This window comes from Coturnix japonica, chromosome 28 (genome assembly GCF_001577835.2).
Source record: "Coturnix japonica isolate 7356 chromosome 28, Coturnix japonica 2.1, whole genome shotgun sequence".
NCBI lineage: Eukaryota > Metazoa > Chordata > Aves > Galliformes > Phasianidae > Coturnix > Coturnix japonica.
Window position 1 is genome coordinate 196,600 of NC_029543.1, and position 27,427 is coordinate 224,026.

Here is a 27,427-nt window from a genome sequence, read left to right on the forward strand (position 1 = left end):
ATAATAAATTCCATCAATTTATTATTATTTTTTTTTTTAAACACAATCTTTCCTGGCTTCTCAGGAATAGGATACAAGGTAAGGGAAAGCTGACTGTGTATTACTTACCTCGCATATATTCAATGGTACCATCAAGCACAAGGTTCAGTAGAGGGTCAAATCCTTTCAAGACACCACTCGCTATTAAAGACCACATACAACAGAATGATTAGAGATCAAAAGCAGAAACACAGCAGCACAGCATGCACAGGACATGCTCAGTTCTCCAGTTCTGTTCTCTCCTTTGAGCAAGATTATCAAACAACTAACAGTGAAATTTAAAAGCGCCCTCTATCAAAATGCAAATGCACAAGAACCCAAACTGTCTTAAGTGAAACTTTCTTTTTCCCCAATCAATTCCAGAAGCAGGGATGCCTTGAAGAAAATTTAGAGCTTTCTGCCAATTTCATGTGCTTCTCAAGAACACCTCAACACAGCAAATACTACAAATAAATGTTCCCTACAGGAGGAAGCCAAACTAAGACCAGTGCTTTCCTTGGACAAGTATAGTCCAGAAGGACAATTGGAAAACTGATCTTTTTAGCTTTACATGAACACACTCAAAACAACCAACTGCCTCAAAGGACAGTGAGGTGACCACAGGTGACACAACGCACAGACACAGGGTACAGACACAGGGCTGTTGGCTGCAGACACACCCAGCCCAGCCCAGGCACCTCATACCCACGTACCTTCTCTCCCACCCTGAAACTTCACCCGGATCGTTTTGTCGATGTATTTGGAAAGATCTAAAATACTCTCTTTCTTTTTCTTCTCCTTATCCTGAAGACGAGAAACAAAGACAACACGAACTCAAAACAAACTGCCAGACGTCACCACACCTGCTACTTCATTACATATTTCACAGCACTTCCATGTTTTCTCTTTCTCCCACAACCCGGCTTGTAACACTGCTGAAGAAATCATCCCTGGGGCAAAGTCAGGCGTGAAGGGGCAGCCATAGAGCATAGGGCACAGCCATATAGAGCACACGGCCATAGAGCACACGGCCATAGAGCACACGGCCATAGAGCACAGCAGCCATAGAGCACAGCCCCATAGAGCACAGCCCCATAGAGCACAGCAGCCATAGAGCACACAGCCCACAGCAGCAGAGCCGCAGGGCCGGGCAGCCTGACCACACCAACGCTCCAGAACCGCCCAGCAGAACCGCAGCGCCCACCCAGGGACCTCCCGGCTCTTAAGGACCCCTCACGACCACAAGCCCATCACCCCCCGCCGCCCCCTCCTCACCGCCATCTTGCTCGCTCCTCCGCCGCCCCCTCCGACGTTCGCCATTTCATTTACCGCCACCGGAAGTGACGTTTCACTTCCACTCAAACCATTGGCTCCCTGAGGAGCGCCAAGGTGCGACTTCCTGTACTCGATGTCTGGGGCGGAACTTCCGGGGCGGGACTTCCGGGGTGTGTTGCTGGGATACCCGGTGCGGAAGGGGCCCGGCCCGGCCCGGTCAGAAACAAAAGCGGGCGGCGGCGCGGCGGGCCCGGCATGGCGGTGCGGTGGGCTCAGCTTCTCCTGCTCTCTGTGCTCTCGCTGCCGCAGGTGAGCGGCTGTGCCGGCTGTGGGAGCGCCCTGGGTTCTGCGCTGGAGCTGCCTGGCGGTGGTTGAGGGCAGCAGTTGGGCAGGGGGCGGCTGTAAGCAGAGCTGTGGGTGCCTGATCCCTGACTGTGCCCCAGGGCAGGAGCGGGGCCATGAGCGGCCTGACCTGGTGGGGGGCGCTCAGCCCACACAGGGATGGAACTCGATGATCTTTAAGGTTCCTTCCAACCTGAACTAGTCTATGACACTACGTAAGGGCTCTGAAATAAGCTTTCATAGGTCTAATGAACACTTGTGACAATGCAGGCAAGGAAAGAACAGACACTGTATGATGGTGTGGTATGTAGCTTTTGCATTCTGTAGCCTCTAGTAATGCTTCAAGTGGGCTGCCAGTGCCAGTATGTCATCAGTGAATTAAGAAGGTATTCGAATGGTTTGAGGCCTGGCATCACTTAACTCAAGTGTTTTCCAAGCCATGTGTACTGTAAGAGGCAAGAATTGTTAAAGAACTTTAAGAGCTGCTGTTTCTCCTGCCTTGTTTGGAGCTGGCTGGGCTGGAGGTCCAAACTCTTGGAAGAGTGTCCTTAGGGGTTGTGGGAAGGTTGTATACGATCTGGGCAGGAGAGTGATTTTTCACTGCTTGGTGGAGGGTATGGTGTGATTTCTGGAAGCTGAGGACCATAGCAAGTGTTGCTGCTCACCTAGTGCATCAGCTGCCGTGCCTTAACTTTACTTTTGCTATCTGGCACTTAGTGATATGAACAAATCCAAAGCTGAAGGCATCAGAGCTCTTCAGTACAGGAAAAAAGAACCTAATGGATGTGACTCCTCTGACGTGAGAGAGAATAACAAGCTTAAAGTGGTTGTTAAAAGACTTTAGAGCTATGCTTTTATGCTAATTGATAATTGCATTGTAAAAAATGTGAATCCATGCAGGCTAATCAACAGCAAGTTAAGTCCATTACTTCTGTATTATATGATCCAAGCACGTATTGAATAAGCCTCTATTAATGTTTGTTGTTTTCAGGTGTATTGTGAGTATGGAATGGTCCACGTCCTTTCAGAGAAAGGGAGCAGCAAAGGAAAAGACTACTGTATCCTCTTCAACTCCCAGTGGGCCCATCTGCCACATGATCTGGGCAAAGCTGTAAGTACTGAGCCAGGCAACTAAAAGAATGTACTCAAAATCACCCTTGTAGTAGGGGAAAATTCCAAGTCCTCACAAAAAGACTCCCAGAATCTCTCAAATGTGCCTTTACCGACTGCAAACACCTTACAGTGCAGCATCTCCATTACGTACAACCTGCCTTGCCTGCCCTCCCTATAGAGAGGACAACACTATCACTTCTTTGCTTGGAAGTTCTAAATTGGGTTTTAGACACCACCCCCTTCCCACCCTCCAATGTTATTTGCTTTGGATTAGTTAAAAATAAGTATATATTAAAATTTTCTTTCTTTTCAGTCTCTCTTGCAACTGCAGGATCAGACAGCATCTGTTTTGTGTTCTCCTTCTGATGTACCTGATGGGGGGTTTAATAACCGAATCCCCATGGTGATGCGAGGGAACTGCACCTTCTATGAGAAAGTGAGGCTTGCTCAGATAAATGGAGCTCGTGGGCTGCTGATTGTTAGCAGAGAGAGACTGGTAAGTCTATTTGTGTCTTTCTGTATCACTGATGCTCTAGTGTTAGGTATTGGCTTCTTTTCAGTGGTTGCTGCAGGTATTTGATTTTTCTTTTTTAATTTCTATGTGCTTCCACATTGCCCGGCTCCAAATAGAAAACAATACAGCTGAAGAAAGGATTAATTAAATAAATGAGAGGGTATGCTTATTTGAGTAGGCAGGGTGCTGTATGCAGTCTTTGTAACATTTAAATTAAGGGCTCAGAATTATCTTTACATTATATAACATACTGCAGTCAAACAAAGAAGGGCAGTTTCTTAACTGTATACCTTCAGTGGTGTATAGAGAACAAGATTCAGTTGGAACATCACTAGTGTATGTTTTGTAAAATGAATGTTTTAATTGGCCTTCTTGTCCACCTGGGCACACTGCTGGCTCATATTCAGCTGACTGTCCATCAATACACCAAGGTCCCTTTCCACCAGGTAGCTTTCTAGCCACTCTTCCCCAAATGTTTAGGGTTGCCTGGGGTTGTGAGACCAAAATGCAGGACCTGACATTTGGCCCTAATGAAACTCATTCAGTTTCTTTTTTTTGCCTGTTTTAATCTGTCTTTCAGGTCCCTCCTGGGGGTAACAGGAGCCAATATGAAGAGATTGATATTCCTGTTGCTCTGCTGAGCTATTCTGATATGTTAGATATTGTCAAGGTAAGCTTGATACTTGATGGAAAGAATAGTTATTGCTGAGGATCCACTGCCCATGCTATGTATCTCTTTCAGGGAGCCTTGCTTTGGAATAGTCCTAATCTAGTAGTGTCCTTTGAATGCTGTTGGCTTTGCCCTGCCTCTGACACCTAGCTTTTTTTCTATGTAAATATCTATTAATAAAGAAAAGTAATACAAAAATCAAAATTCAGAGATTTAAAGGGCAGGGTGGTTCTTAGTAAAGTCTGTTCCCCAAGTTCCTTCATTTGTTCTTGCCTCTGCAGAGTTTTGGCAGATCAGTGAAGGGAGCAATGTATGCACCAAATGAGCCTGTGCTTGATTACAACATGGTCATTATATTTGTCATGGCTGTGGGCACTGTGGCAATTGGAGGCTACTGGGCAGGAAGCAGAGATGTGAAAAAGTGAGTACTGGGAAAGTAATTCCTGAAAATTACTGAAAATTCACTGAAAATGCAGTGCCCTTTATTGTGTTGTAGAAGCAATGGTCTGACTATGATTCTATTCTGGTTTCAGGCGATACATGAAGCACAAACGTGATGATGGGGCTGAGAAACATGAAGATGAAACAGTTGATGTGACTCCGATAATGATCTGTGTATTTGTAGTGATGTGCTGCTCAATGCTGGTCCTCCTGTATTTCTTCTATGACCACTTAGGTACTTTTAAAGTTGCATTCCTGTTGCTATATGGTGCAAGTTGTTAAATCTTTGTTTTTTGTCAGAGTTTATCAAGCCTCTTCTCTCCTTTCTTTTCTTACCCAGTTTGAGGTTTTACATTTTAAATGTGGTAAGCTTCTGTTGATTACTTTTTTGGTCAAGTCATGAGATATTGACACTCTTCTTTTCACACGAGACATTTAAGACCTATTCCTCAGTAAGGCTTTTTGATTGGAAGGAAGCATCTCTTATCGTCTTGGACTTACCATTTTTTATTTTTCAGTCTATGTTATCATAGGAATATTCTGCCTGGCTGCCTCAATTGGCCTTTACAGTTGTCTGTCTCCCTTTGTAAGAAGATTCCCATTGGGGAAGTGTAGGTATGTGGTAACTTGAATTATTTTTTTTTGTAGGCAAAAATGCACTTTTGTATTGTAGGGAAGGTAAGGGATTTACAAGGTGTTTTCATGTAAGAACATGTTTATGAACAAGTGGAGTAACTACATAGATAACTGTAGCTGTTTGTGTTTCGCTTGCAGGATCCCAGACAACAACTTGCCTTATTTCCACAAGCGTCCACAGGTCCGGATGTTGTTGTTAGCGGTGTTCTGTATCTCTGTCAGTGTAGTCTGGGGAGTCTTCAGAAATGAAGATCAGTAAGTGTATATTTTAGTTTCTATTCAAGAGGATAGTAATATGCATGATGCAATAAGTTTCCATCAGTTATCCATGATAACCACAGTGTTGATTTGAAACAAGTGATCGTTTGTTTGTTTTGTCCCATGCAGGTGCTTAGTGGGAACATGAATTGATCTATTTGTCCTACAGTTTCCTGCAGAAATGTAACTTCTTTCTTTTCCTGTAGATGGGCCTGGGTTCTGCAGGATGCTTTAGGAATTGCTTTCTGTCTTTACATGCTGAAAACCATCCGCCTGCCTACATTTAAGGTATGGATATTAAACAGATGTTAAAAGAGGAAGTTTCCCCGTATAGTTGAACAGAGGAGTCACTTACAATTGAGTATTCAGAGACTTCATGTAGTGTGTTTAGTAGAGTAGCTTGCACCCTTTGGTTTGGTTTGGTGTTTCTTTTCCCCCAATATTTGACATATCGTAGATGCAAGCAACATTCTGGCTCCTTTCAAGTCTTCCATAATGTATTTAGCACTCTAAAATAAAAATTAGCATTAACATTTAGTTGCTTCTCAGGCAGCTCTTTCAAACTCTGTTCCAAGTTATCTTCACCTGTAAATTTTTTCCCATGTACGTTGGGCAAGAAAATCTAAATACTGCTTTAAAATTTATGTAGCACACTTCAGAAAATGTGGAACTTTTCACTGTTTCCCAAAGTATTAAGAGTTTTACAGCATCAAGAATTAAGGGACTAATGTAAATTTATCTTTAGCTGCAGATATGGTGAGATTCTTCCATTTTTAAAATACTTGGGAATTTACTTTTTGCTTTGAATGCTCTGGATTTTTTGATTATTCTCTGCTATCTACTAATGCATAGTATATAGTTGTACAACAACTGTCTTGTCTCTTTCTCCAGGGTTGTACCTTGCTCCTCCTCGTTCTTTTTGTCTATGATGTATTCTTTGTATTTATCACACCATTTCTAACAAAGGTAAGTGAAATGTTTCTCTCACACCTGCTGCTCACAGAGCAAAGCAATGGCCTATTTATCTGTGTTCCTAAATAACCCCTGGACTGCTGAGTGATGTGCTCATTTACAGCTTTGCCATTTTTTCTAGACTGGGGAGAGTATAATGGTGGAAGTGGCTGCAGGCCCATCTGATTCTGCCACTCATGAAAAGGTATTGTATGTAGTCTGAAAATAAAGCATTATGTTCCAGCCTTTAAGATTTCATCTTATGCAAAACTCAAAGACCAGAGATCTGAAATGGAAAAGCCACTCCAAAAATAATTTTGCATGTAAATAAGCAATTTAGAACTTCCTGGAAATCTACAACAGAAATGAGACAAAACAGACTTACGTGACTCATCATGATAGGTTTGGTCTTGCTTTTAAAGGAAGGAAACTGGTTAGCTTGGTTTCACAAAAGCATGAGCCCGTATCTGTAATTAGAACTAATTCCTAATGAAGTATGTCCACTGTTTTACGTGAAGCATTTTAATACATGTGGTGTTTGTCTCTTTCTTCCTCTCCAGCCAGCCTAGTTTTGTTTTAGTACCAAAGTTCATAGAAAAGCTGAGGCAAGACAAAATAGAGGAATTTTAAACTGGAGACAGAAAAGTAAAAAAATCAACGGTTCTGTGCCATTATAGTATAAGTAGATATAATTACTTTGGCACTAACGTAAGTGATCTAGTGTCAGTTTATAGAGAAAAGTTTTTCATGAGGCTTATGTCTCTTTCATTCCAAGCTCCCAATGGTCCTGAAGGTCCCACGACTGAACTCCTCCCCATTGGCTCTGTGTGACAGACCTTTTTCTCTCCTAGGATTTGGAGACATTTTAGTTCCAGGTATTTCTTCTTTGGTGTGTTAAGAATTGTACTTGTTGCACTGTCAAGTTAGTTTCTCCTCTTCTTCCACTTCAAATGGAAGGCTAGTTTTGACTTGTGTAAACTTAGTGTATTTCAAAGTGTACCTTTTTTTTCCTACACTTTTTTTTCAGCAGGAAAATGCATTTTAAATTTATGGTTCAGTTTCTCACTCAGTTAAATAAATAAATGTAGAGAGATTTGCTGAGTTAATTCAGCAAATGGTAATTTGATATAGATATTTTTAATGGTAGGAATAAGGAATCTATTTGTCCCTTTGCCCATGATTTGAGGTTGCACATACCTGACCACTATTTTCTTTCCTAGGTTTACTGGTAGCCTATTGCCATAGATTTGATATTCAGGTGCAATCATCCAGAGTATATTTTGTAGCCTGCACAATAGGTATGTTTAACGCTGATATTTTGGCACATAGTATGTATTGTTATTCATGATTATTAATCATTCTGGTTCTGTTTCCTTCCAGCATATGGTATAGGCCTTCTTGTGACCTTTGTCGCCTTGGCATTAATGCAGATGGGTCAGCCAGCTCTGCTCTACTTGGTACCCTGCACTCTAATCACCAGCTTTGCTGTGGCTCTTTGGAGAAAGGAGCTTGCAATGTTCTGGACGGGCAGCGGCTTTGCGGTGAATACCAGTTTGATATGAGTGTCTTCAAGAAATACTAATATTATAAAAACCTAACTAGAATTAAAGTTGAGTAAAATATTGTAGTATTATCCACCAAAACCAAATAGTTTTACTTTGTTATTTTTAGTGTTTTTTTTAATACACTTTTCCCTATGTAATATTTTCATTTTCTTTCTCTAATGTTAATGGCCACTTAAACTGACTAGTGAAAAGTAAAGTAGAACCCTGTCTATCTTTCGTTCTGCCACAATTTTACTGGTTTGATCTTTGTTGAAAGTATCATTGTCATTTTGGTAAGTAGCCCCTTAAAAAATATTTATCTTCCTAAGGTAGGATAACTGTATGCATGTATCTGTCACTGGAGAATGGTAAGAGATGTTGTTCATTTTGTCTTCACCTTGTGTGAACATTTTGATCATATCTGACACCAGGTGGAGTTTAATATGTTTGTTGTAAACTCTGATCTCTCTATAGTTAATTCTGCTCTTCACAGCAGTAATAATTCCTGCTTTTCATCACTCTGTCATCTTCCGTTTGCAGAAAGACCTACCTCAGCCTCCCTTGGTGATAGCTTCTGTCAACTGTCCTCAGCCTTCAAAGGATAGCAATGTACCAGCTTCTCAACAAGAGACAGAGGAAATGGCCAACCCCACCCTCCATGTGAAGGAGCTGCACAGCACCACCATGGCTACAGAGGAGCCAGCTGACAATGACACAAAGACAGAACAGTCAGAAGTTTCTATCACACAAAGTGAGGAACCAGCTGGGCACAACAAGGATGACCTTGAAAGTAAATCTCCAAACCTCGAGCAAAAACAGCGGGAATAAACAATTTGATAGGAACTCCGTATTTTCCCTCACAAACATTCATGTAAAACCAGTATGTATTTAGACTGGTTCAGTAGTATTCACATTCATTGAGGAACCTCAGTGGGAGTTTGATCATCAAATCCAACAAAGAATGTTCTGCCTCCAGCTTTGGTACAGCTATCCACTTCAAACATATTTCTGAAATATGGTGCTCTACAAGGGTTCTGATGTATGGATTTCAATTATCATTTTATTAGTGAATGCCTTTGACTGATCCATTTTAATTATACCAGGGTAGTATTAAGAGTCTTTATTTACACAGTACTCTGTGCTTTGTGGCTATTTTTGCTGCTTTAGCATAGTGTAGATTAACGTGGAGGAAAAGCATTGAACAAGTCTGCTACAATGCTGAGTTGAAAGAAATATGATAGGACTTTAGCACTTTCCCTATTGTCACCTTTTACTTTTCCTACTTGTCAAAGCCATTGATGTAAGGTAATGCTCTAGTAAAAGCTGACATTCAGGAAATGCAGAGAATGGTTAAATTGCCAGCCTCTGAAAGGATTTATACTACCAAGGTGCATTAAATGCATCTCTTTAAACTTATTTGTTTTTACTTCCAGGTACCTGTGTTGGCTACTAGTCTAGTTTAAAAGGTAGGATGAATGGAGCTACAAGAAGCACACTAAGCACTCCATGAACTCCAGGGATTGTCTCTGAAAAGAAAGTGTTTGTCACAGAACACCACATGGTAGAATAAGGGTATTGAGAATGTTTGCTTTAGAAATGAAATACAAGCCAGATAAATAAGCAAATAGGTAGTAGCATTAAACTAAGCTTTATTATTTTCATTGGGGAAAATGTTATGGTAAAACAGCAGAAAGAATAAGTAAAACCTCAAGAGCCCGAGCTGGTGAACTTTAAGAAACATAGTTGTGGTCACTAAGTGAGGAAAATAGTCTGTTTTCATTCTCAAGAGAACACACGGTGCTACAGTAGGTTGTGATTTAGAGCTACTTGCTGCATGGTAACCAATCAGCTGCCTCATGTTTTGTCTTCATCCCAGAAGTAGCTGAAGCATGGCCTGTCAGGTTCTGGAAAGAGGCTGTGGTCTAACTATTTTGCCCCTCTTGCTAAGTGACATTGCAAAGGACACAGTTTGTAAGTGTAAAACTATTTGGGGGTGCAGGTGGTCTTAATTTATATTCCTGAAATTAGACATTTTGTTGCATAACTTGATTGAGTCTTTTATGCATCTTTTATGGGGAGACGATGAGACTTGTACCATTTGTTCTGTATATGAACATTTGGCTTTATAATTTGTGTTTTACATTTAAATTACAGTCCCCTAAAGTCTCAAATGCTTCATGTTAAAACTGAGAAGAAAACAGAAGTGTTCTAGGATTCTGGAACACATTCCTAAATTGCAGGGGAGAGATGCTTTACAGAGCATTTTGAAAGCCTAAGATGTCATTCACGAAAGCATCATCATTTTGTTCCAGTCTGAGGCAATGATTTTAAATTAAGAGTCTCCAGTTGGCATGTTGAGTTCAATTCCAAAAGGTTCTCCTTTAACATCTGTCCAACTTCAGCCTTTGTCTCTTTGGCTCGGTCTTCCAGAAGTTTGCCCAGTGGTTTTCTTTTTTGGATGCTCATTTCTCATCTGTTTTGCATTGGGTTGGTAATGTTCTTCCTCTGGAATGTGAAAAGTCTTCAGTAAAACCACAATGTGGGGTCAGAATTTTACCCTCAAAGCCCTGTCTGATAGATTGATGTCATAGCATAAGTCCCAAGTCCTGTACTGCATTTAATTAGTGAATGACCCAAAGGGAAGATAGTAGTGTTAAAGACATCAGGGTTATTTTTGTTCTTGTTTTCCTCAGTCTTTGATGGATGATGTTTGCCAGTGGTAATCTGCATTTCAACTCACTAAAAAGCAACGGAGGCATTTTACTGAAAATATCAGCCAGCTGGATTATGCCTTAATTTAAACCATTGTATAAGTTTGTATGTAAAGAAAACAAACCTGTGTTTAAATGATGAACTTGACAAACAGCGATAAAAGTTTGGAGAATGACTCCAAGTTCTATGGTTTTTTTGCTTTGATTGTTTTTCAGTCATAATAGTATAGGGAGTAATTTTTATACACTGAGGTCAGTAGTTTTCTGATGATGAAGCATTAAGTTTTATCACCTTGAAAATGTATTTTAACATTTGTTCTCACGTGGGTTAGAAAACAGTTTATTTCTCAAATTGTTTATAACTCAATGAAAATGGAAGATTTATAACACTGATTAACTTGTAGACGCCTGGTAGTTGCTTTGTTTCATTCTAGATGGGTCTGCATATGCTTCACCATTATGTTTCAGATGGTTTTCCATCTGTTTAAGTGTAAGTTTGTTGTGTGTGTTTTTCTTCTCAAACTACAGATATCAGAGTGGGGGGAGGGGAAATAGTTACTCAGTGCAATATCTCCAGTTGAAGTATATAAACAATTACATACTTTGACTGTTGCAGTACTGTACACCTTTGGTGCACCAGTTTGGCTGTGACTGTTTGGATCCCGATCCTGCACAGTTCAATCACTCCCACTAGAAACCAAGGCTGTGCTTTTGTCTTTCCCTGAATTGCCTAATGTAAAATTTAATGTTGTACAGGAAAATGTCAAAGTATGTTCAGTGTAGTTGATTCTGATTTTATTTGACAATTGCAGATGTACATCCCACACTAAACTTGAGTTAAACGGCTGCTTTTGGAGTAATGTTAAAGTACTTTGTGTTTAATACTTTGGATTACCTGAGTAGCGAGGGTCAAAGATTCTTTCCTGGGTCAAAAATTACTGACTACAAGTCAATACATTGGAATGACTGTTTGGGTTTAACTTGTATCTTCCTGAGGGGTTGCATAAATGCAGCTGAAGGTAGAATGCCACATCAAGGATCCTCATGAGGGTGGCATGGGAGAAGTACCCCAAATCCTCTGTTAATTTATGTGAGTTCTCTTTTTCACTCGTCACATTTCTTCTACATTAACCAAACCAAATTTCTTGATTTTGTTGGTTTTTTTTTTAAACCTGATTCCTTGATCTCAGATAATCAGTGAAACTTGCCCTGCAGAAGCTGCTCTTTTTTTTTTCTCCCCACTTAGACCTCAGTCTGTCTGTTAAGAATGCCCTCTGTTTTTCAGACATGCCCATTTCCATGCTTAAGAATTGATTTTTTTGCATCTGTGACGCATCGTTACTCTGTGGCCATAATGCTAAAGCCAGTTGATTTCTAAGTATGCTGGGAAATAGCACAGGTTGTGGAGGCAGGAAGAAGGTAACTACTGAACGGAGCTGCAGGAACACAATGCGTGACTGCACCCATCAGTCAAATAACATGACATCTGGGAGCTCTGTATTTACCTGCAGTTCTTGTTTTGCTCTGTAGAATCCGGTGGGCAGCAGAATGCTCAGTTACCATTTTGTTGGGTTTTGTTGTTCTTTTTAAAGCTGTTTCAAAATGAATTTGTTGGGTCACCACGTCTGTTCAGTGCCTCCTCTGGATGGTTCACCCTACAGTTCATAGAGCTTTGTTACTGACTTAGAAATCTCTCAGATCTCTGCTTAACTTCTCTACTTCCTATTAAATGCCTTTGGCCTTGAAGGATTCCTTCCTTCCTTTTGCTCAGCTGTTTTTATACCTCCCCTGGATAGCCCAGTAAAAATCAAGAAATAAAAGCAAACAAGAGAATGCCTATATTGGCTCTTGAAGTGAGTGCTCACATCCAGCTCTTTTGTTCTGTTCCTGTCTTCATCCCATAGCTGTGCAGTGCATGTATCGTACTTCATGGAGGAATGGCACTGGAATCAATAGATGTGGGGTTGGTGGTGGTGGAGAAGACCAGGGCTGGCCATGGGAAGCACAGGAAACCTTAAATCCACGAAGGATGGGGAGTTTATAGCTCAGTAGGAAAGCATTGAGGCTGATGGTTCAGATCCCATCTTACAGAGATGTGTTTGGTTTTGTTTTGCTAATGTGAAGCCAATAAATCCTCTGGGCAGAAATCACATCAAAGCACACGTTAAATAGTTGCAGTGCTTTTTCTACCCAGATAAGAAATGTTGTATTTTGAAATGTAGATTGAGTTGCATTGAATGGCACTTTGGGATGTTTTCATTTCAATAACTTGCTCTTCTGTGAGTCTTTCACCTTTGAATATCAAAGGTGAAATATTCAGACAAACATTCAGGTAATGTGGTGGGAGAATGTGGTTTGACTGTCTTTAGATCGATGACAGATATGACCAGTCACTTGGTAAATTGCTGCCTGGTGTCTACAAGGGTAGATAAATGAGGTGGGGAATTGTATCTGTGATGTATCTATGGTGGAAGGTCTGAGGTTTGGAAACAGTAATACAACATGTTCCCTCTCAAGGAAAGCAGCTGAAAACGGCCAAGATCCATTGCAGCAGCTGAGAGAGAAACATCATTTCCAAGTTGCAACATTTTGGCAAACATTTCTGTTTTTCAGAGGCTGCGGGTCCTGTAAAACCCCCATCAGCTCCTTGGTTCTGTCTGGGTGTGTTCTTCCCCCTGTGAGCCTGTTTAGTTCTGTGGTTTTGAGGTCAGCCCCTTCGTCTGCTCCATCTGCAGCCTTGTGTCCGGCTGCACAGAGAATCACCCCAGCTATTTCTGTGTGTGCAAATGCATTATAAGATACAGCATTTCCAATCACCAAATGGAGGTTTGCTTCTTCCTTCTGTGAATTAAAACATGGGGAGAGGAAAAGAAAACCCAACCATAGCGTAATTACCATGGGGGAGGTGTGAGGACAAGAGCCGATTCCTATCCCTGGGGTTTCTTGTTGTCTTTTCCGTGTGGTTTTCCATCTTTGCCTGTTTTGGGCACATGTGGTAAAAGAAAGCAAACTTGAAAATGACTGATCTGCTGAAATTGATTTGTTGGGTCTGTTTTTTTGTTTTTTTTTTTTTCATCTGTTTTGCTTAAGAAATAAAAGGACTTTAGCCTGTTTTAGTTTAAAAATGTAAAGATTTTCTAAACCTGTAAAATAAAGATACTTAATTTTTGAACTGAATTTTGCTGTTTTGTTTCGCTGTTATATGAAATCTGACTGTGTGCTTCCTTTTCTTCTTTGCAGTAGAATGTGACAAAGTGCCTTTTGTGATTTAAGACACACTGAGCCGCTCACACATTGAAGTACCTGAAGAAACCTGAACAGGTATCCATGCAAAACTCTTAACGCTTCTTTGTGACCTTGTTGAGTCTTCTGCTCACATGCAGGACTCAAACAAATCCTGAAACAGTCACACCAAGGATCTGCCCTATGGAGCTATTTCTTCACCTGCAGGTGGTTTCTGTCAGCTGTTCATGTGCCTTGCTCAGTTTTCAGCAAGAACCACCTTGGGGGTCTCTGGAAGGAAGGGCTGCATTCTCCAGCAGTGATAATCAACTGCTTGAAGCACAGGAACCAGTTTGCACAGACATGCTGCCTGCAGGCTGTCCTCAGGGCCACTCTGAAACTCCCACCTTCAGAGCTCCTGCACATCCACACGAGGACCTTCACTCCATTGCCCAGTTACAGATGGGTTCATTGCCTCACACCATTGTGTTTTCTCTGTGCACACATGTAAAAGGGGGTTCTTGGCCTGCAGGTGTGTGCAGGAGTGACCCCAATCCTCAGCTAAGCCACAGCTGTAACTAAGTGACAAACCTGAATTTATATCTATACCCCACTGATACGCATGTTTTCTGTCTTCTGCTTTTTTTCATAGAATCACAGGATGGCCCAGGTTGGAAGGGACCTCAAGGATCATGAAGCTCCAATCCCCCACTGCAGGCAGGGCCACCAACCTCCACATTTAATACCAGCCCAGGCCTGGATCACCTCCAGGGATGGACGGGGCATCCACAGCCTCTCTGGGCAGCCTGGTCAGAGCCAGATAGAACCAGGGCACACAACCACTGAGCCCAGCTGTATTTCTCCCCATGCCATCAGCTTTCCCAGGGGTCAGAATGAGAGGAATCATCTTCTAAATCCTTCCAGGTGCAGCAGAGAAGAGGGACACAGCAGGTTTGGGACAGGAGCGCCCTGCGGTGCTTCCTGCGTGTTGGACGGTGCCGTTCAGCGCCCTCACGGTGTTACTGAACCTCGCAGAGCAGCTCTGGGCCGAGCTCAGCAATTCGGGCATCGCTTTTCCCTCCGTCCTTCTACTGAAACGCTGCCGAAGCGAATTGAGCCGCAGAGCGCAGCACAGAAATCACGCCGCGGGCTCAGAACTCGGATGTCCCCGCTCGAATTTCCAAACAGGTGAAGAATTTGTGCCTCAGGCCGGAGCCGGGCAGGAAGCGGGTCCGCCCCCGGCACCGCCCCGACCGGCGGGCACGGACCCGGCAAACGCGGCGGCGGCGGCTGGAGCAGCACGGCAGGTGAGTTCGTGCCGTCCGAGCCGCGCTCTGCCTCCCCTCGCGGACACCATCCCCTCTCGAGGCGCAGCGCTGCCCGGTCCTGGTGCTGCTGCACCAGCCTTGGTACTGCTTGGTTTTAGTACCAGTTCTGGTACTGCCTGGTTCTGGTGCTACCCAACCCCGGTACTGTCCAGTCCTGGTAGTAGTGCCCGGTTCTGGTACCGCTGCCTGGCTTTGGTACTCCCCCCCCAGCCCTGGTGCTGACCTGTCCTGGTACTCCTGCCCAGCCATGATGCTGCTGCTGCTCAGCACCGGGCTCAGGCAGAGCTGGTGCTACTTGTTTCTGTACATCAAATCTTCTGTTAAGAACCAGAGATGCAAATAACTTCACTGCTTCCTACGTAGCCATTGTTGACCAAATAGTTTTCCTTATTCTGTGATCCTTTCGTGGTTGTAGAGCTACTTTTTGTTTCATTTGATTCTAAAGTGTTGAGGTTGGGAGCGCTGTGCAGGTGGAGCTGTGACTGTGGAGGAGGGTGGGTCTGTCCGACCATCCATCCAAAGGAACAAAACTCTGAAGGAAGCGCCATGGGTTGAGCCGGTGAGCTTTTCTTGCCCATTCATCAGCTGAGAAGTATCACATTATATAGTGCTCCCATTGTGAAAAGCTACTGGACAAAAATGGGACTTCCTTGCTTACTGGATACTCCCAGTGCATATTTAGTATTTACTCTCTGAGCCATGTGGTCACAGGAAGGCAGCCTTTATTTCAGTCTCTGACACACGGCTGGAAGTTCAGTAAGGGACTGCAGGTCCAGAGCTGCCCAGTACTCTGTCACCATGGGGGGAGCTCAGGGCTGAACGTCTCTGCAGTGGAAATGCTGTTAGAGTCTTTGTTAGTAGGATAATGGGAGCACTGCGCTGCTCGGCCTGTCATGAGCTGAGCTGCAGAGCTGGCAGGCAGGAAGAGGATCTTCTTACTTGTAAATTGAGAGACATTTGAAGTCGGAAAGGGACAATAAACAAGGCCCGCACAGTGTCACTGCATTTGCTGAGAGTGGCTGAACCAGACTCACCTCCAAAGAGATACAGCAAGGAAGCAGCATGCAGGAGCATTGAATCCTAGGAACCAATGCAGCCAGAGGTTTGTTAGCATGCAGGACGTTCACAGTGGGCAGGCAGACAGCACCCTAGGCTGAAGAGGGGTGGATTTGAGGAGATTCATTCTTGCTGGGTTAGTCAGCACACATGGAGCATCACCAGGGAGGCTGTGCTGGGAAAAGCTGCAGCCAGGTGGATCTGGTCCCTCTTCACCCACTGGTGCTCCACCTGCTGTTCTGTGATGTTCAGCTTCCATCCTCCAGGAGCTGCATGGTCATTCACAGCGCCCATATGGAGTCCAAGGCTGCAGGTAGGAAGGAAGGAAGGGCATAAAATTCTTTGTATTTTCATTTCACCAATAGTTACCTTTTCATCTCAGCAAGCAGTGTGAGTTACAATGAGCTTGTCTTGTGCTAAAAGGGAAAGCAAAGAGGATATGTTTTTTGACCCTTTGAAGGCCATTGGTGACCTCTCTTGTTCTGGTCAGCATATCTGGATTGCATTCTTGAGCTTCCACATTCAGCATAATGCAAGGCAGGCAGTGACTCCAAAGCCTATGGAGGGAGCAGAGAAGGGACTGCTCATCGATATGCATTTAGGTCACTGGGACCACTGGAAAAAATGTCTCTTACCTGCCTCCTCCCAGCAAGAGCTGAATTGTCAAATGGAGATATTGTTAACAGAACACAGGGGCCCAAAGCACCTATCTCTGCCAGGCTCTGTTACAGCTGAAAAAGAATATTTGGAGGTCTGTTAGAAAAAAACAACAACAAAAAAAGAGGCATCTTGGATAGACTCCCTTCCTCTCCCCTTTCTCTGTCTCTTGCCTCACAAAGAAGTGGCCTTTTAAAATCTCTTATCTGGAAGCTTCAGTTTAAAGAGCCGCTGATGCCTCTTGGAAAACACTGAAAAGCGCTTCAGAAACGGTTCTGCTGCTCCGTGTCCTGCCTGCCTTTCCCCCTTCTTTTTTTCTTTCATTTTGAGATAGATTTACATTAGAAAAGGCTGTTCCTTAGCAGCTTCCTGGTCTCTCATAGCAGCCCTAATGCCCGCTGGTGTAGCACTCAGGCTGGATCATCCACAGCATCTTCTGGTCCATTTCACCCCAAACATGTCATTTTCTTCCCCTTTAACTGCAGAGGTTTTCCTCAGTGCTGCTCAGAAGGCATGGACCAAATAAAGCCAGTGCTGGGCAGAAGGGGACCGAGGGCCAGCTGCTGGAAGGTGACCATCACTGCCACTGTCGTGGGCTGTGTGACAGCCCTATACCTGGGGATCCTGCTGGGTGAGTGCATAGCGAGAACATGGTCCCACGTCCTGAGCTGCTTTGGTAATGAGCACACCTTTCCCAGTCTGTTCCTGCCAGGATGGGGCCAGCCAGGGATCACTGTGAGGCTGTAACCATCTATTTGGGAACTGTTGTTTAAGGCATGATAATATTTACCGTTTTAATGTTCAAATTGACTATGAGTTCAGATTTCTACTCTTGTACATGTGTGGGTTACCCTGCGTGGCCACGTGGCACTTTCCAAGGCACTGCGGGGACAGATAAGCTACCAAAACCAGGGAGGCCTTAATGGCACATTCCAAAGCAGAGGAGAGTTGAGCCCAGCCACAGCCCAGACCTCTGTGAGCCATCTGTGCCTCTGACAGACACCTTCCCTCTGGCAGCCTGTCATCCTGCAGCAGAGACCAGCTTTGAGCACACAGTGGAGCTGCGAGGGATCACATTCAACAGCAGTTTGCAAGCAGAGAACTCGGACTATTACCGGGCGCTGACGCCCGCCCTCGAAAGGCTGGTGAGTTGAGCTGGGCTGGCTGTGCTTCCTGCAGCTCTGCACCCCGTGCTGAGGGCAGGGGCTGGGTGTCCTGGGCCCTGTTCCTGCTGAGGAAAGAAGAATGTGGAGAAAAAGCCAAGGGTGGGAGGAACATGAGCATCTCTTAATCATCAGGGTGGGAGCAGGGTGACACATGCTGAGATGAGCTGGACTCGGGTGCTCCCGCTGCCTGCAGAGATGAGGAGATGCTCCACTTGGCTGCCCAGTGAAGGTGTGACCATCTTGTTTTGCTTTGCAGTTTCTGTCCAGTTTCCAGGACTCCCAGCTGGACTGGAGCTGCACTGGTTGCACCATCCTGGGCTACAGGTGAGCATTCCCAGGGTGTTCTGATGAGCTCCGCTATGAAGGCGAACACACAGCTGTGCTCTAATTCAAAACCAGCAAAGAGAGAAACAGTTTTTAAGTCAAGGCTGGAACTTTTTGGAGGGGAGGAAGGATTGCATCAGTGTTTTGCCTTCTTTAATCTGGAAATGTAGCCAGAAAAGCAGAGGGGCAAAGAAGAAAATGCAAGTGACTGTTTTGATCCAGAACAAACCTTCAGGGGCACCTGAGCCTGAAATTAAGAGTTGTTTTGTTTCCCTCGAGCTCCCCATAGGCAGGAAGCCTGAGGAGCTGCCCCTTCTCCCACTGATGGAGCCGAATGTGCTCAGGAATTCTGTCTTCCTGCAGGAGTGGGAACTCGAGTGTCATTGTCCGTTTCCGCCTCCACTTCGCCCCACAGGACTCCCAGCCCCTCAGCTCTGCCACGGAGGAGGCAGCTCTCCGACACGGGCTGGCAGCTGCGCTGCAGGAGCAGGGCCTCTCCCTGGCCGCCTTCGGGACCATCTCCTCAGCTTCTCTTACAGGTGTGCTCCTCTTGTGACCATTGGGCAGGCAGAGCAGGGCAGCCTGGGCTGCTCTCAGCACCGCTCGTACCAGCAAAGCCACCAGGCGGGGTCGCAAACAGCCGGAGTGGCTGAGGGTTGGACACCCAGTGGAGACTTTGTGCCCAGCAGCAAAGTAAATTGCTCCCTGAAACCACCTGGCTAGAAATTCTCCCTTACTAACTCCAGTGGCATGTGATCGTGAGCATTCACTGCAATGATCGGAGCAGCCCTAATGGAACAGCTCTCAGCATAGTCAGCTGTTCCTGGGGTGCAGCTCGATGCCACGGCTGCTCAGAGCTGTTCCCTACAGCTGCCACCACCCCGAAACTCTGCAGGGCTGCAGGGAGCTGCTTCCTCCCGGTGCCCCCTGCCCCTGGTGGAGTAAATTGGAGAAGGGCTGCAGGAGGTGAACGTGGCTGGGGGGTTACTGCAAGGCTCCTGTAGACTATGGGATGGGGAAAGCGATGGCCAGGCAGGCTGGAGGTGAAGCAAACCCTCTGCCATCAGTCTGAGAGCAGCAGCAATGAGAGCACACAGCTCCTGTGCCTCCCACCTGGGACATCCTCACTGAGCCCCAGTTCTTCCATTCTGTTGTTACAGCTCCCAGTGATGTTTCTCCATACAGACCAGGACTGAAGTCAGGTAAGAGCCAGGCAGCAGGAAGGTCTGTGAGTCTTTCTGAGCACTCCCAGTGGGGCTGGGGGGCAGCTGCTGGGAGATCTGCAGAAGACACCAGTGACCTGAGTCTTGTCATCCCCAGGGAGCTGCCCTGGTGACTTGTTCATGTGCCACAACACACAGTGTGTGTGGAAAGAAAACCCTGAATGTGACGGCCAGAAGGACTGCGCTGATGCCTCTGATGAAAAGGGCTGTGGTGAGTGTTTGCAGCAGGACTGTTGGGGGTGGGGATGGGGGGATGGGTCCCAACCCACCACTGCCACCTCTATTGCAGACTTCTGGGCAGTAGGGAACAAAGCACATTTTGTCAGACAAATTATCTGCATCGAGAGCTTGCACCCCTAGAAATGTGCTGGTCCTGCTACCAGCACCAAAGGGACAGTGCTGGGGTAGAATGTCATATTCCCATGGGCCAGTGAATCATCTCTGCACAACCATGGGCTGCTGGAAGCAGCTCGGCAGTGGCTGAGTTTGTGATGCTACAAGGGATATTTCCCTCTGGATTTTTCCTTCTTGTAGGAGTTTCAGAGAGGACCCTGTGGTGGGTCAGTGCTTTGCAGTGGCCTTTTCCAGGTCTGCAGGTTAAATCAGATCTCTTGTGACATCCCTAGAAATGTGTTAGTTCTTGAGTACGTGCACAAGCAGATTTTCACACCTGCCCCAGGGAGCACTTTGCCAGGGCACAGCTGGCACCATCCTGATGCTCTCATCTCTTTCAGACTGTGGGAGCCGCCCTGCCATGCAGACTGCCAGCAGGATAGTGGGAGGCACAGAGGCTTCCAGAGGGGAGTTCCCCTGGCAGGTCAGCCTGCGAGAGAACAACGAGCACTTCTGTGGTGCTGCAATCCTCACGGAGAAGTGGCTGGTGTCTGCTGCTCACTGCTTTACTGAGTAAGTCATAGCCGTGATAGCTTCCCAAATGCTGTTGTATCTTCTGGCCCAGCCCCCACTGCACCGCACTGCTCCACACATCACGCTGCAAGGACCCCATGTCCCACAGCAGACAGCAGGACGTGCAGCAGCCGGCACTGCCTGGGTGCGGGGCGATGCTTCACCCAGGGCTGTGCAGTCCCAGCTGTTTCTCTTCCAGGTTCCAGGACCCGGCCATGTGGGCAGCTTACGCAGGGACCACCTCCATCAGCGGTGCAGACAGCGGTGCAGTGAAAATGGGCATCTCCCGGATCATCCCTCACCCCTCCTACAACACTGACACGGCTGACTACGACGTGGCTGTGCTGGAGCTGAAGAAACCCGTGACCTTCACTAAGCACATCCAGCCCGTGTGCCTGCCACACGCTGGGCATCACTTCCCTACCAACAAGAAGTGCCTGATCTCTGGCTGGGGATACCTCAAGGAGGATTTCTGTAAGCAAAGTGTGGCAGGTGGCAAGAGAGGCACCAGGGGGGCACGCAGATGGGGTGGGCTGTCACACAGGGTCCTACTCCAGGCTCCCCACATGGAGCCCATGGCTGCATCTTTCCCATTTAGTGGTGAAACCCGAGTTCCTACAGAAGGCGACAGTGAAGCTGCTGGACCAGGCGCTGTGCTCCAGCCTCTACAGCCATGCCCTCACAGACAGGATGCTGTGTGCCGGTTACCTGGAGGGGAAAATTGACTCCTGCCAGGTGAGCATTGCCCTGGGAAGGTGGCACACATCCCTGCTTGAGGCTTCTCCTTGCTGTTATGCACCAAGTAGCACTTCCAGAAGCAGGATTCCATACCATGCTTGCAGCACCCCACTGGGTTTTGGGGCCATGGTTGGGATCCAGCCGTGGGTCAGGGACTGCAAAAGAGAAAAAAAACCACATCCTGTAGTGCTCGGAGCAGGGCACTGCTGTTAAGGGGATCCTTCAGCTGTTTGACTGCCTTCCTCTGCCTGCTGACTTGGAGTCACCATAGGACCAACAGTTAGTGTGGCCACCCTGGTTTGTGTATCATGCAGTGTCTACCCATCGTCTGGACCTTCAGGGGTGGCTGGGCCTGGCCTTTAGTGGTTTAACAGCTCACTGAACCAGCAGCATTAGATGTTATGGAGGCTCAGAGCCAACCCAGGAGGAGTTCATTGCCTGTGCTTCTCTTGCAGGGGGACTCTGGTGGGCCGCTGGTTTGTGAAGAACCGTCTGGCAAGTTTTTCCTGGCGGGGATCGTGAGCTGGGGAATTGGATGTGCAGAAGCCAAACGGCCGGGGGTCTACACACGTGTCACCAAACTGAGAGACTGGATCTTGGACGCTATTTCTCCCTTTCCCACCTCCATAACACGCACTGTCCCACTAATGCAATCCAGTACTAACAGTAACACGGTCACTGCTGAAGAACTGAACGCCACCACCAGCACAGCAACCCCCAGCTCTTCACTGGCCCCAGCTGCCAGCAAACCAGCAACTGCACCCAGACCACAGGGTATGAACACCCCGGGGTGGGAATGACCTCCTGAAGAGGAGTGGCTGGCACATGTGTGAGTGCAAGGTCTGTCCTCCCACTGAGCTGGTAGTTGACCCACACAATCACTGTATGGCACTCAGTGCCTGCACAGCTGGGTGTCATGAGCTCCTTCACCTGTGCAATCAAACAGGCAGCTGTGTGCCCAGCACAGCCTAATTACTCGCTTCTCTTTGCCACATGGAACTTCCCAGAAGTTCAAAATTGATAGCTGCTTAGAGAGAGCCACAGCCTCTGCTCACTGCTCTTCTGCTGGGAGTACTCACAGGTCACATTTTGGCTTTTGTTCAGAGTGTGGAGGACGACCTGGCCTCTCCAAACCCAACAAGATTGTGGGAGGAACCGATGCTTCCAGAGGGGAGATCCCCTGGCAGGTCAGCCTGCAGGAAGACTCGATGCATTTCTGTGGGGCAACGATCATTGGGGACCGCTGGCTGCTGTCAGCTGCACACTGCTTCAACGAGTGAGTCCATGCCTGCAATTTAAATGGCCTGCCAGCCCAGAATTCAGAGTAGGTGTATGTGTGTAAGCAGGTGTATTCAGACTGTGTATTTACAGGACAAATCCAGAAGAGATTGAAGCCTACATGGGGACGACATCACTAAATGGAACAGACGGGAGCGCAGTGAAAGTCAATGTAACACGAGTGATCCCACATCCTCTCTTCAACCCCATGCTTCTGGACTTTGATGTAGCTGTACTTGAGCTGGCAAGACCCCTCGTCTTCAACAAATACATCCAGCCCATCTGCCTCCCACTCGCTGTGCACAAGTTTCCTGTTGGCAAGAAATGCATCATTTCTGGATGGGGGAACCTCCAAGAAGGGAATGGTAAGCAGCAATGTGTTGTCAGTTGATTTGCTCTGGAATAGAGACAGGTTCAGCAGCAAAGCCTGAGTGACCGTGACCCTACATGAATGTGGGGCAAGGCAGGTCAGGACCAAACAGAAACATGAGTAAGCAAGAAACAGGGCACACCTTAAACTGCAGCTTGGCAGGGGTCAGGAGAACCCATCTGGCCCCCCTCAATGGTTCTTCCATATTAAACAAAAGCTCACCAACTACCAAGACAACAGAAAATGGTGCCCAGTGGCCTGTATCCAGGCTCAAGATTGTACCCTGGGGTGAGCCAGGGGCTTCAGGGACAACAGGAGGACAGTTCATACGGGATGCAGCTCCTGTCTGGGACCAGAGCTTGCTTTTCTGAGGTGTGTGCTGGAGCAGCCATGGCTCTTGCTTCCCTCTGCTGCACTAATCCCATGGTCTTCACACAGTCACCATGTCTGAGAGTCTGCAGAAAGCCTCTGTGGGCATCATAGACCAGAAAACCTGCAACTTCCTCTACAACTTCTCCCTCACTGAGCGGATGATCTGCGCTGGTTTCCTGGAGGGGAAGATAGACTCGTGCCAGGTAAGAGCCTGGGATGTCCCCTCTCCTCTGCATCTTGCTCCTGTGCTAACTCAGCAGCCTCCGCAGGGCACTGGGGAATGGTTACTGAGCTTCCCATGCGTACCTGCTCTCCTGCAACTTTAAAAAGGCAAACAAAGGTCATCAAATTAAGCACGATTTAGTGCAGTTCCTCCCTGCTGTCCCATCTGGGCTTCCAGCAGCAGTGGCAGCATTGCTTTGCTTCTTCCCCAGGGAGACTCAGGAGGGCCCTTGGCCTGTGAGCTCACCCCAGGTGTGTTTTATCTGGCTGGCATCGTGAGCTGGGGAATTGGATGCGCCCAGGCTAAGAAACCCGGCGTGTACTCCAGAATTACCAAACTCAACGACTGGATCCTGGACACCATCTCACAGTTTCCCAGTGCCAGCACAGGAGCTCCTTCCACTTCATCCACCACCAGAAGTACTGCAGACATCCCCACGCTCCATCCCAGCACAACAGCTACAAGCCCCATCAGTGAAACCACCCTGAGTGAGATTACCACCACCATGGAAGAAACCTCCACAGCTCCGAAATCCACTGAGCCTGCCAAGCCCACCCAGGCCCCAGGTAAAAGTCCAGTAATGGCAAATCCAAAGAGACCTCCAGCCCTGGCAGAGGGTGCTGAGTTGGGTTGTTGTCTTCCAGTGGTGCCTTGTACCAGCCTCACCTTCAGGTGTTCCAGCAACGTCTGCATTGGAAAAGAAAATCCCGAATGTGACGGAATTGTTGACTGCAGCAATGGATTTGATGAGAGCAATTGTGGTAAGCACTGCTCTGCGGCCTCCGGCCCAGTCTGCATTAGGAGCTGGCACTCCAGCTCTGCACAGCACCACGACTTGCCATCTGAGTGCCACTATTTGAGCTGCAATGTCCCTTACTGTGTGACAGCCCGGGTCACACATCCCCATGTGTGATAATGAGCTCCCAGAGGAGTCACACTACAGGGGATAGGGAAGGATTATCCCTTATGTTTATGCTTATTTAAAACCACAGTGTCTCTTCTTCTGTCCCAGACTGCGGCCTGACCACTGCTCTGGCCTTCAGCAAGATCGTGGGTGGGAGCTCAGCAGCTCGAGGAGAATGGCCCTGGCAAGTCAGTCTCTGGCTTCGGCAGAAGGAGCACAAGTGTGGGGCTGTCCTCATTGCCGACAGGTGGCTGCTCTCTGCAGCTCACTGCTTTGATATGTAAGTCTGAGACGGCCCTCGGCCTCCCTCCCACCTGCCCTTCCCCTTCCCTGTGGTTGGGATGCTGTGCCTCACTGGAAGCACACACTACCCGTTAGAGATGTACCCCTATGGATAAGCATGGAGAGGAATGAGTGGAGCAAAGCCTGGGTGCGCTGCAGTGTGATGGAGACGGGCCGTGTCCTCACAGCATGTGGCTGTGATGCAGCCCAGCCCCACAGATGCGGGTGCAGCACTCTTTGCCAGCCATGCTAACAACCAGCTCTGCTGTTTTTCTGCAGTTACAGTGACCCCAAAATGTGGGTGGCCTTTCTAGGAACACCTTTCCTGAATGGCAACGACGGCAAAATGGAGAAAATATTCCGTATCTACAAGCATCCTTTTTACAACGTCTACAGCCTGGACTACGACGTGGCGCTGCTGGAGCTGAGCAGCCCCGTCAGGTTCAGCAGCACCATCAAACCCATTTGTCTGCCAGACAACTCACACGTCTTCCAGGAAGGAGCCAGGTGCTTCATCACAGGCTGGGGCTCCACCAAGGAAGGAGGTACTGCCTCCCCACTACGCTTCCCATCTCACTGCCCCAAAGATTCCACATAACCCACACTCTGCAGGGGATGCTTCTGCCCCCCACAGGCTGACAAACAATAGCACAAAAGGACCTTCCTGTGCTCCCTCTGCTGGGGAGGAACCAGGCCTGGGTCACCTTCCCAGTGCAGGTCTCTCCCTCTGGCACATGATTAAAGCTACAGCGACCCCTCTCCTACACATGCTGTATTACTGTGTGCTCTGCACCAAGCTAACAACAACCCTTGTCTCCTCAGGCCTCATGACAAAGCATCTGCAAAAAGCAGCAGTGAATGTGATTGGAGACCAGGACTGCAAAAAGTTCTACCCTGTCCAGATCAGCAGCAGGATGGTGTGTGCTGGGTTCCCACACGGCACCGTCGACAGTTGCTCAGTGAGTGTGAGAGCAGCAAACGGTGCTGTGGGATGGAGCAAACTCATGCCAAGTCCCCATGCCCCCCCCCAGCCCAGCTGCCCATCCCACAACCTCCCCCTCCCACCCCCTCCCCCAAGTCCATCCCACACACGCTGTGCTCTGTGTATCCCACCAACCTGGTCAGCTCAGGGATACAAACAAAGGTAACACCAGACAGGGCACCGTGAGGGTGTCCCATTGCACAGCCCTGCTGCAGCTCTGGAGATGTCTCAGTGTCCCAGTCTCTGTGCACACAAATGCAGCACTGGGCTCCTGCAGAGGTGGGCAACGGGACAGCAAATGTTCCTGCATCAGACAGCAGAATCATAAGCACGGGGCTGGGCTGGCTCTGTTGTCTTGTTTTGGTACAGGACCCTTCCCCTCTCTCTGCAGGGTGATGCAGGTGGGCCCCTGGCATGTAAAGAACCCTCAGGACGGTGGTTTCTAGCAGGAATCACGAGCTGGGGCTATGGCTGCGCCCGGCCGTTCTTCCCTGGGGTCTACACCAAAGTCACCGCGGTGCAGGGCTGGATCGCGCAGAACCTCAAGCTCTGGAGCTGAATTTCACCACTCAGGGAAGGTGCCAACGAGAGGAATAATGGCCAGGGGCCGCACGGAGCCCACCAGCACCACCGGACACCTCTGGGATGCTGCAAAGGAGTGAAGATGGGCTGCGAGCACGAAGCAAACGCTCGTGTGCTGTGACCCGCAGACAGCGGGACCATCTGATAACTGCTTTGCTTAGAAAGATGGCTAGACTTTGGTTTTTGTCTATAAATAAATGAGACTTGTCCCACCTTCAGACCTGGCGACATCCTGTGCATTAACAGCTGCCCTTCCCGGCCTGAACTCGGTGCAGCCGGCAGGAAGCCCTGCCCCCCCCCCACACTGCGCCCATCACCCGGCACCGGGCTCAGGGCGGAACCTCTCGGTGCAATAAAAGCCGGAGGCAGCGCAGGGTCAGGGCGGTGTAACGGGGTTTATTGCCGCCGGCTCCGCGCTCCGACCCGTCTCACATGTTGGTCTCTCCCATGTTGTCTCTCTCACATGTTATCTCTCTCTCTCCCATGTCGGCTCTCTCACATGTTATCTCTCTCTCTCACATGTTGTCTTTCACATGTTGGCTCTCTCCCGCTGCAGCCGGGAGTTGTAGGCTCTGGACACCGCGTTCCAGGCGTCCATGTACCGGTCCATGCACATGGCGATGCATTTCTGCGGCACACGGGGCGGTCATGGAGGATCCCGGGGGTCGCCGCCCGCCCCGCGCCGCGTCCCCCCGCCCCGCTCACCTGCTCCGAGTTGTCCAGCGCCCCGCCGGGTTTCCCGATGCATTTCCGAAAGCATTTGTCCGTCATTCGCTGCGGGAACAGCCGTCAGCAGCCGCGGGCACAACGACCCCCAGCCCCCCCCCCCCCCCCCCCCCCCCCCCCCCCCCCGTGCTGCCGCGGCTCCGTCCCCGCCGGTCCCGACCTGCAGCAGCTCCTGCGCGTTGGCCACGGCGATCTGCACCTTCACCTGCTCCATGATGAGCCCCGGGTCCAACTTGCCTCCCCCGCCGGCACCGGAGCCGAAATCGGAACCGAAGTCGGAGCCGAAGCCGCCCTCCATGGCTCGCGGTCCCGGCGGGGCGGCAGCGCAATGGCGGCCCAAGAACTACGGCTCCCGGCGCCCCGCGTGGCCCGGAACGGAACAGAACGGAACGGAACAGATCGGACCGGAACAGACCGGAACAGAACGGAACGGAACAGAACGGACAGGAACGGACCGGAACAGCGGCCGTGCGCGTCCCCGCGGCGGCAGCGCGGAGCTGAGCTGGGCGGCACCGCGTGGCCGCGGGTCGCAGCTCGCGGTGCTCGGTGTGAGCAGCGCCCAGCAGCGCCCGGGGCTCAGTCTCAGTCCTGCTCCCATCGCTGACAACAGCCCGG

General features: G+C 48.1%; 4 protein-coding genes and 1 long non-coding RNA gene across 8 annotated transcripts in view; 2 read left to right on the forward strand and 3 right to left on the reverse strand.

The window, feature by feature from the left end:
- Positions 1-1,565, reverse strand: part of LSM7 (LSM7 homolog, U6 small nuclear RNA and mRNA degradation associated) — a 2,688-nt gene extending 1,123 nt beyond the window's left edge. The window contains 4 exon segments of the mRNA XM_015886143.2: positions 109-180; positions 732-822; positions 1,294-1,452; positions 1,455-1,565. Coding sequence (XP_015741629.2) covers positions 109-180; positions 732-822; positions 1,294-1,452; positions 1,455-1,550 — 418 coding nt within the window. The 5' untranslated portion in view covers positions 1,551-1,565.
- On the forward strand, positions 1,442-12,308 carry SPPL2B (signal peptide peptidase like 2B). 2 transcript variants are annotated; one of them, XM_015886136.2, is made up of 15 exons: positions 1,442-1,602; positions 2,627-2,746; positions 3,062-3,244; positions 3,843-3,932; positions 4,214-4,353; positions 4,466-4,608; positions 4,892-4,988; positions 5,148-5,264; positions 5,474-5,555; positions 6,159-6,233; positions 6,361-6,423; positions 6,994-7,093; positions 7,439-7,516; positions 7,599-7,827; positions 8,303-8,578. In XM_015886136.2, exons 1-14 carry the CDS (start codon positions 1,549-1,551, stop codon positions 7,778-7,780), a joined length of 1,524 nt encoding a protein of 507 aa, XP_015741622.1. In that variant the 5' UTR covers positions 1,442-1,548; the 3' UTR covers positions 7,781-7,827; positions 8,303-8,578. The 2 variants fall into 2 exon arrangements, with proteins under 2 accessions (XP_015741622.1, XP_015741620.1); XM_015886134.2 differs by having other exon boundaries at positions 1,443-1,602; positions 7,599-7,759; positions 8,303-12,308.
- LOC107325377 lies at positions 11,643-16,829 on the reverse strand. The gene is made up of 2 exons (XR_004305438.1): positions 16,715-16,829; positions 11,643-16,636 (listed from the first exon to the last, which is right to left on the reverse strand). It is a non-coding gene; the product is annotated as an uncharacterized LOC107325377 (long non-coding RNA).
- On the forward strand, positions 16,635-26,304 carry TMPRSS9 (transmembrane serine protease 9). Of its 3 annotated transcripts, XM_032440954.1 has the most exons (19): positions 16,635-17,367; positions 17,754-17,881; positions 18,159-18,226; positions 18,590-18,765; positions 19,387-19,428; positions 19,547-19,660; positions 20,184-20,355; positions 20,555-20,829; positions 20,954-21,090; positions 21,549-21,867; positions 22,198-22,369; positions 22,465-22,736; positions 23,180-23,316; positions 23,548-23,902; positions 23,981-24,097; positions 24,349-24,520; positions 24,802-25,067; positions 25,345-25,481; positions 25,896-26,304. In XM_032440954.1, exons 1-19 carry the CDS (start codon positions 17,250-17,252, stop codon positions 26,061-26,063), a joined length of 3,345 nt encoding a protein of 1,114 aa, XP_032296845.1. In that variant the 5' UTR covers positions 16,635-17,249; the 3' UTR covers positions 26,064-26,304. The 3 variants fall into 3 exon arrangements, with proteins under 3 accessions (XP_032296845.1, XP_032296844.1, XP_032296843.1); XM_032440953.1 differs by having other exon boundaries at positions 17,227-17,367; positions 23,548-24,097; XM_032440952.1 differs by lacking the exon at positions 25,896-26,304 and having other exon boundaries at positions 17,227-17,367; positions 23,548-24,097; positions 25,345-25,767.
- A 158-nt stretch (positions 26,305-26,462) lies between these two features.
- Positions 26,463-27,209, reverse strand: TIMM13 (translocase of inner mitochondrial membrane 13). Its single transcript, XM_015886145.2, has 3 exons — positions 26,973-27,209; positions 26,792-26,860; positions 26,463-26,714 (listed from the first exon to the last, which is right to left on the reverse strand). The coding sequence occupies exons 1-3, from the start codon at positions 27,108-27,110 to the stop codon at positions 26,616-26,618; spliced, it is 306 nt and encodes a 101-aa protein (XP_015741631.1). The 5' UTR covers positions 27,111-27,209; the 3' UTR covers positions 26,463-26,615.
- Positions 27,210-27,427: the final 218 nt, after the last annotated feature.

Excerpts from the sequence above, each read along its gene's own strand:
- TMPRSS9 (XM_032440952.1), top strand. The coding sequence starts at position 17,250 with ATGGACCAAATAAAGCCAGTGCTGGGCAGAAGGGGACCGAGGGCCAGC. Across the intron at positions 18,227-18,589 it reads TGCACCATCCTGGGCTACAG|GAGTGGGAACTCGAGTGTCA; the intron begins GTGAGCATTCCC and ends GTCTTCCTGCAG. Across the intron at positions 21,091-21,548 it reads GGAAAATTGACTCCTGCCAG|GGGGACTCTGGTGGGCCGCT; the intron begins GTGAGCATTGCC and ends CTTCTCTTGCAG.
- SPPL2B (XM_015886134.2), top strand. The coding sequence starts at position 1,549 with ATGGCGGTGCGGTGGGCTCAGCTTCTCCTGCTCTCTGTGCTCTCGCTG. Across the intron at positions 3,245-3,842 it reads TTGTTAGCAGAGAGAGACTG|GTCCCTCCTGGGGGTAACAG; the intron begins GTAAGTCTATTT and ends TCTGTCTTTCAG. Across the intron at positions 4,609-4,891 it reads TTTCTTCTATGACCACTTAG|TCTATGTTATCATAGGAATA; the intron begins GTACTTTTAAAG and ends TTTATTTTTCAG.
- TIMM13 (XM_015886145.2), bottom strand. The coding sequence starts at position 27,110 with ATGGAGGGCGGCTTCGGCTCCGACTTCGGTTCCGATTTCGGCTCCGGT. Across the intron at positions 26,861-26,972 it reads ACGCGCAGGAGCTGCTGCAG|CGAATGACGGACAAATGCTT; the intron begins GTCGGGACCGGC and ends CTGTTCCCGCAG. Across the intron at positions 26,715-26,791 it reads CGCTGGACAACTCGGAGCAG|AAATGCATCGCCATGTGCAT; the intron begins GTGAGCGGGGCG and ends CGTGTGCCGCAG.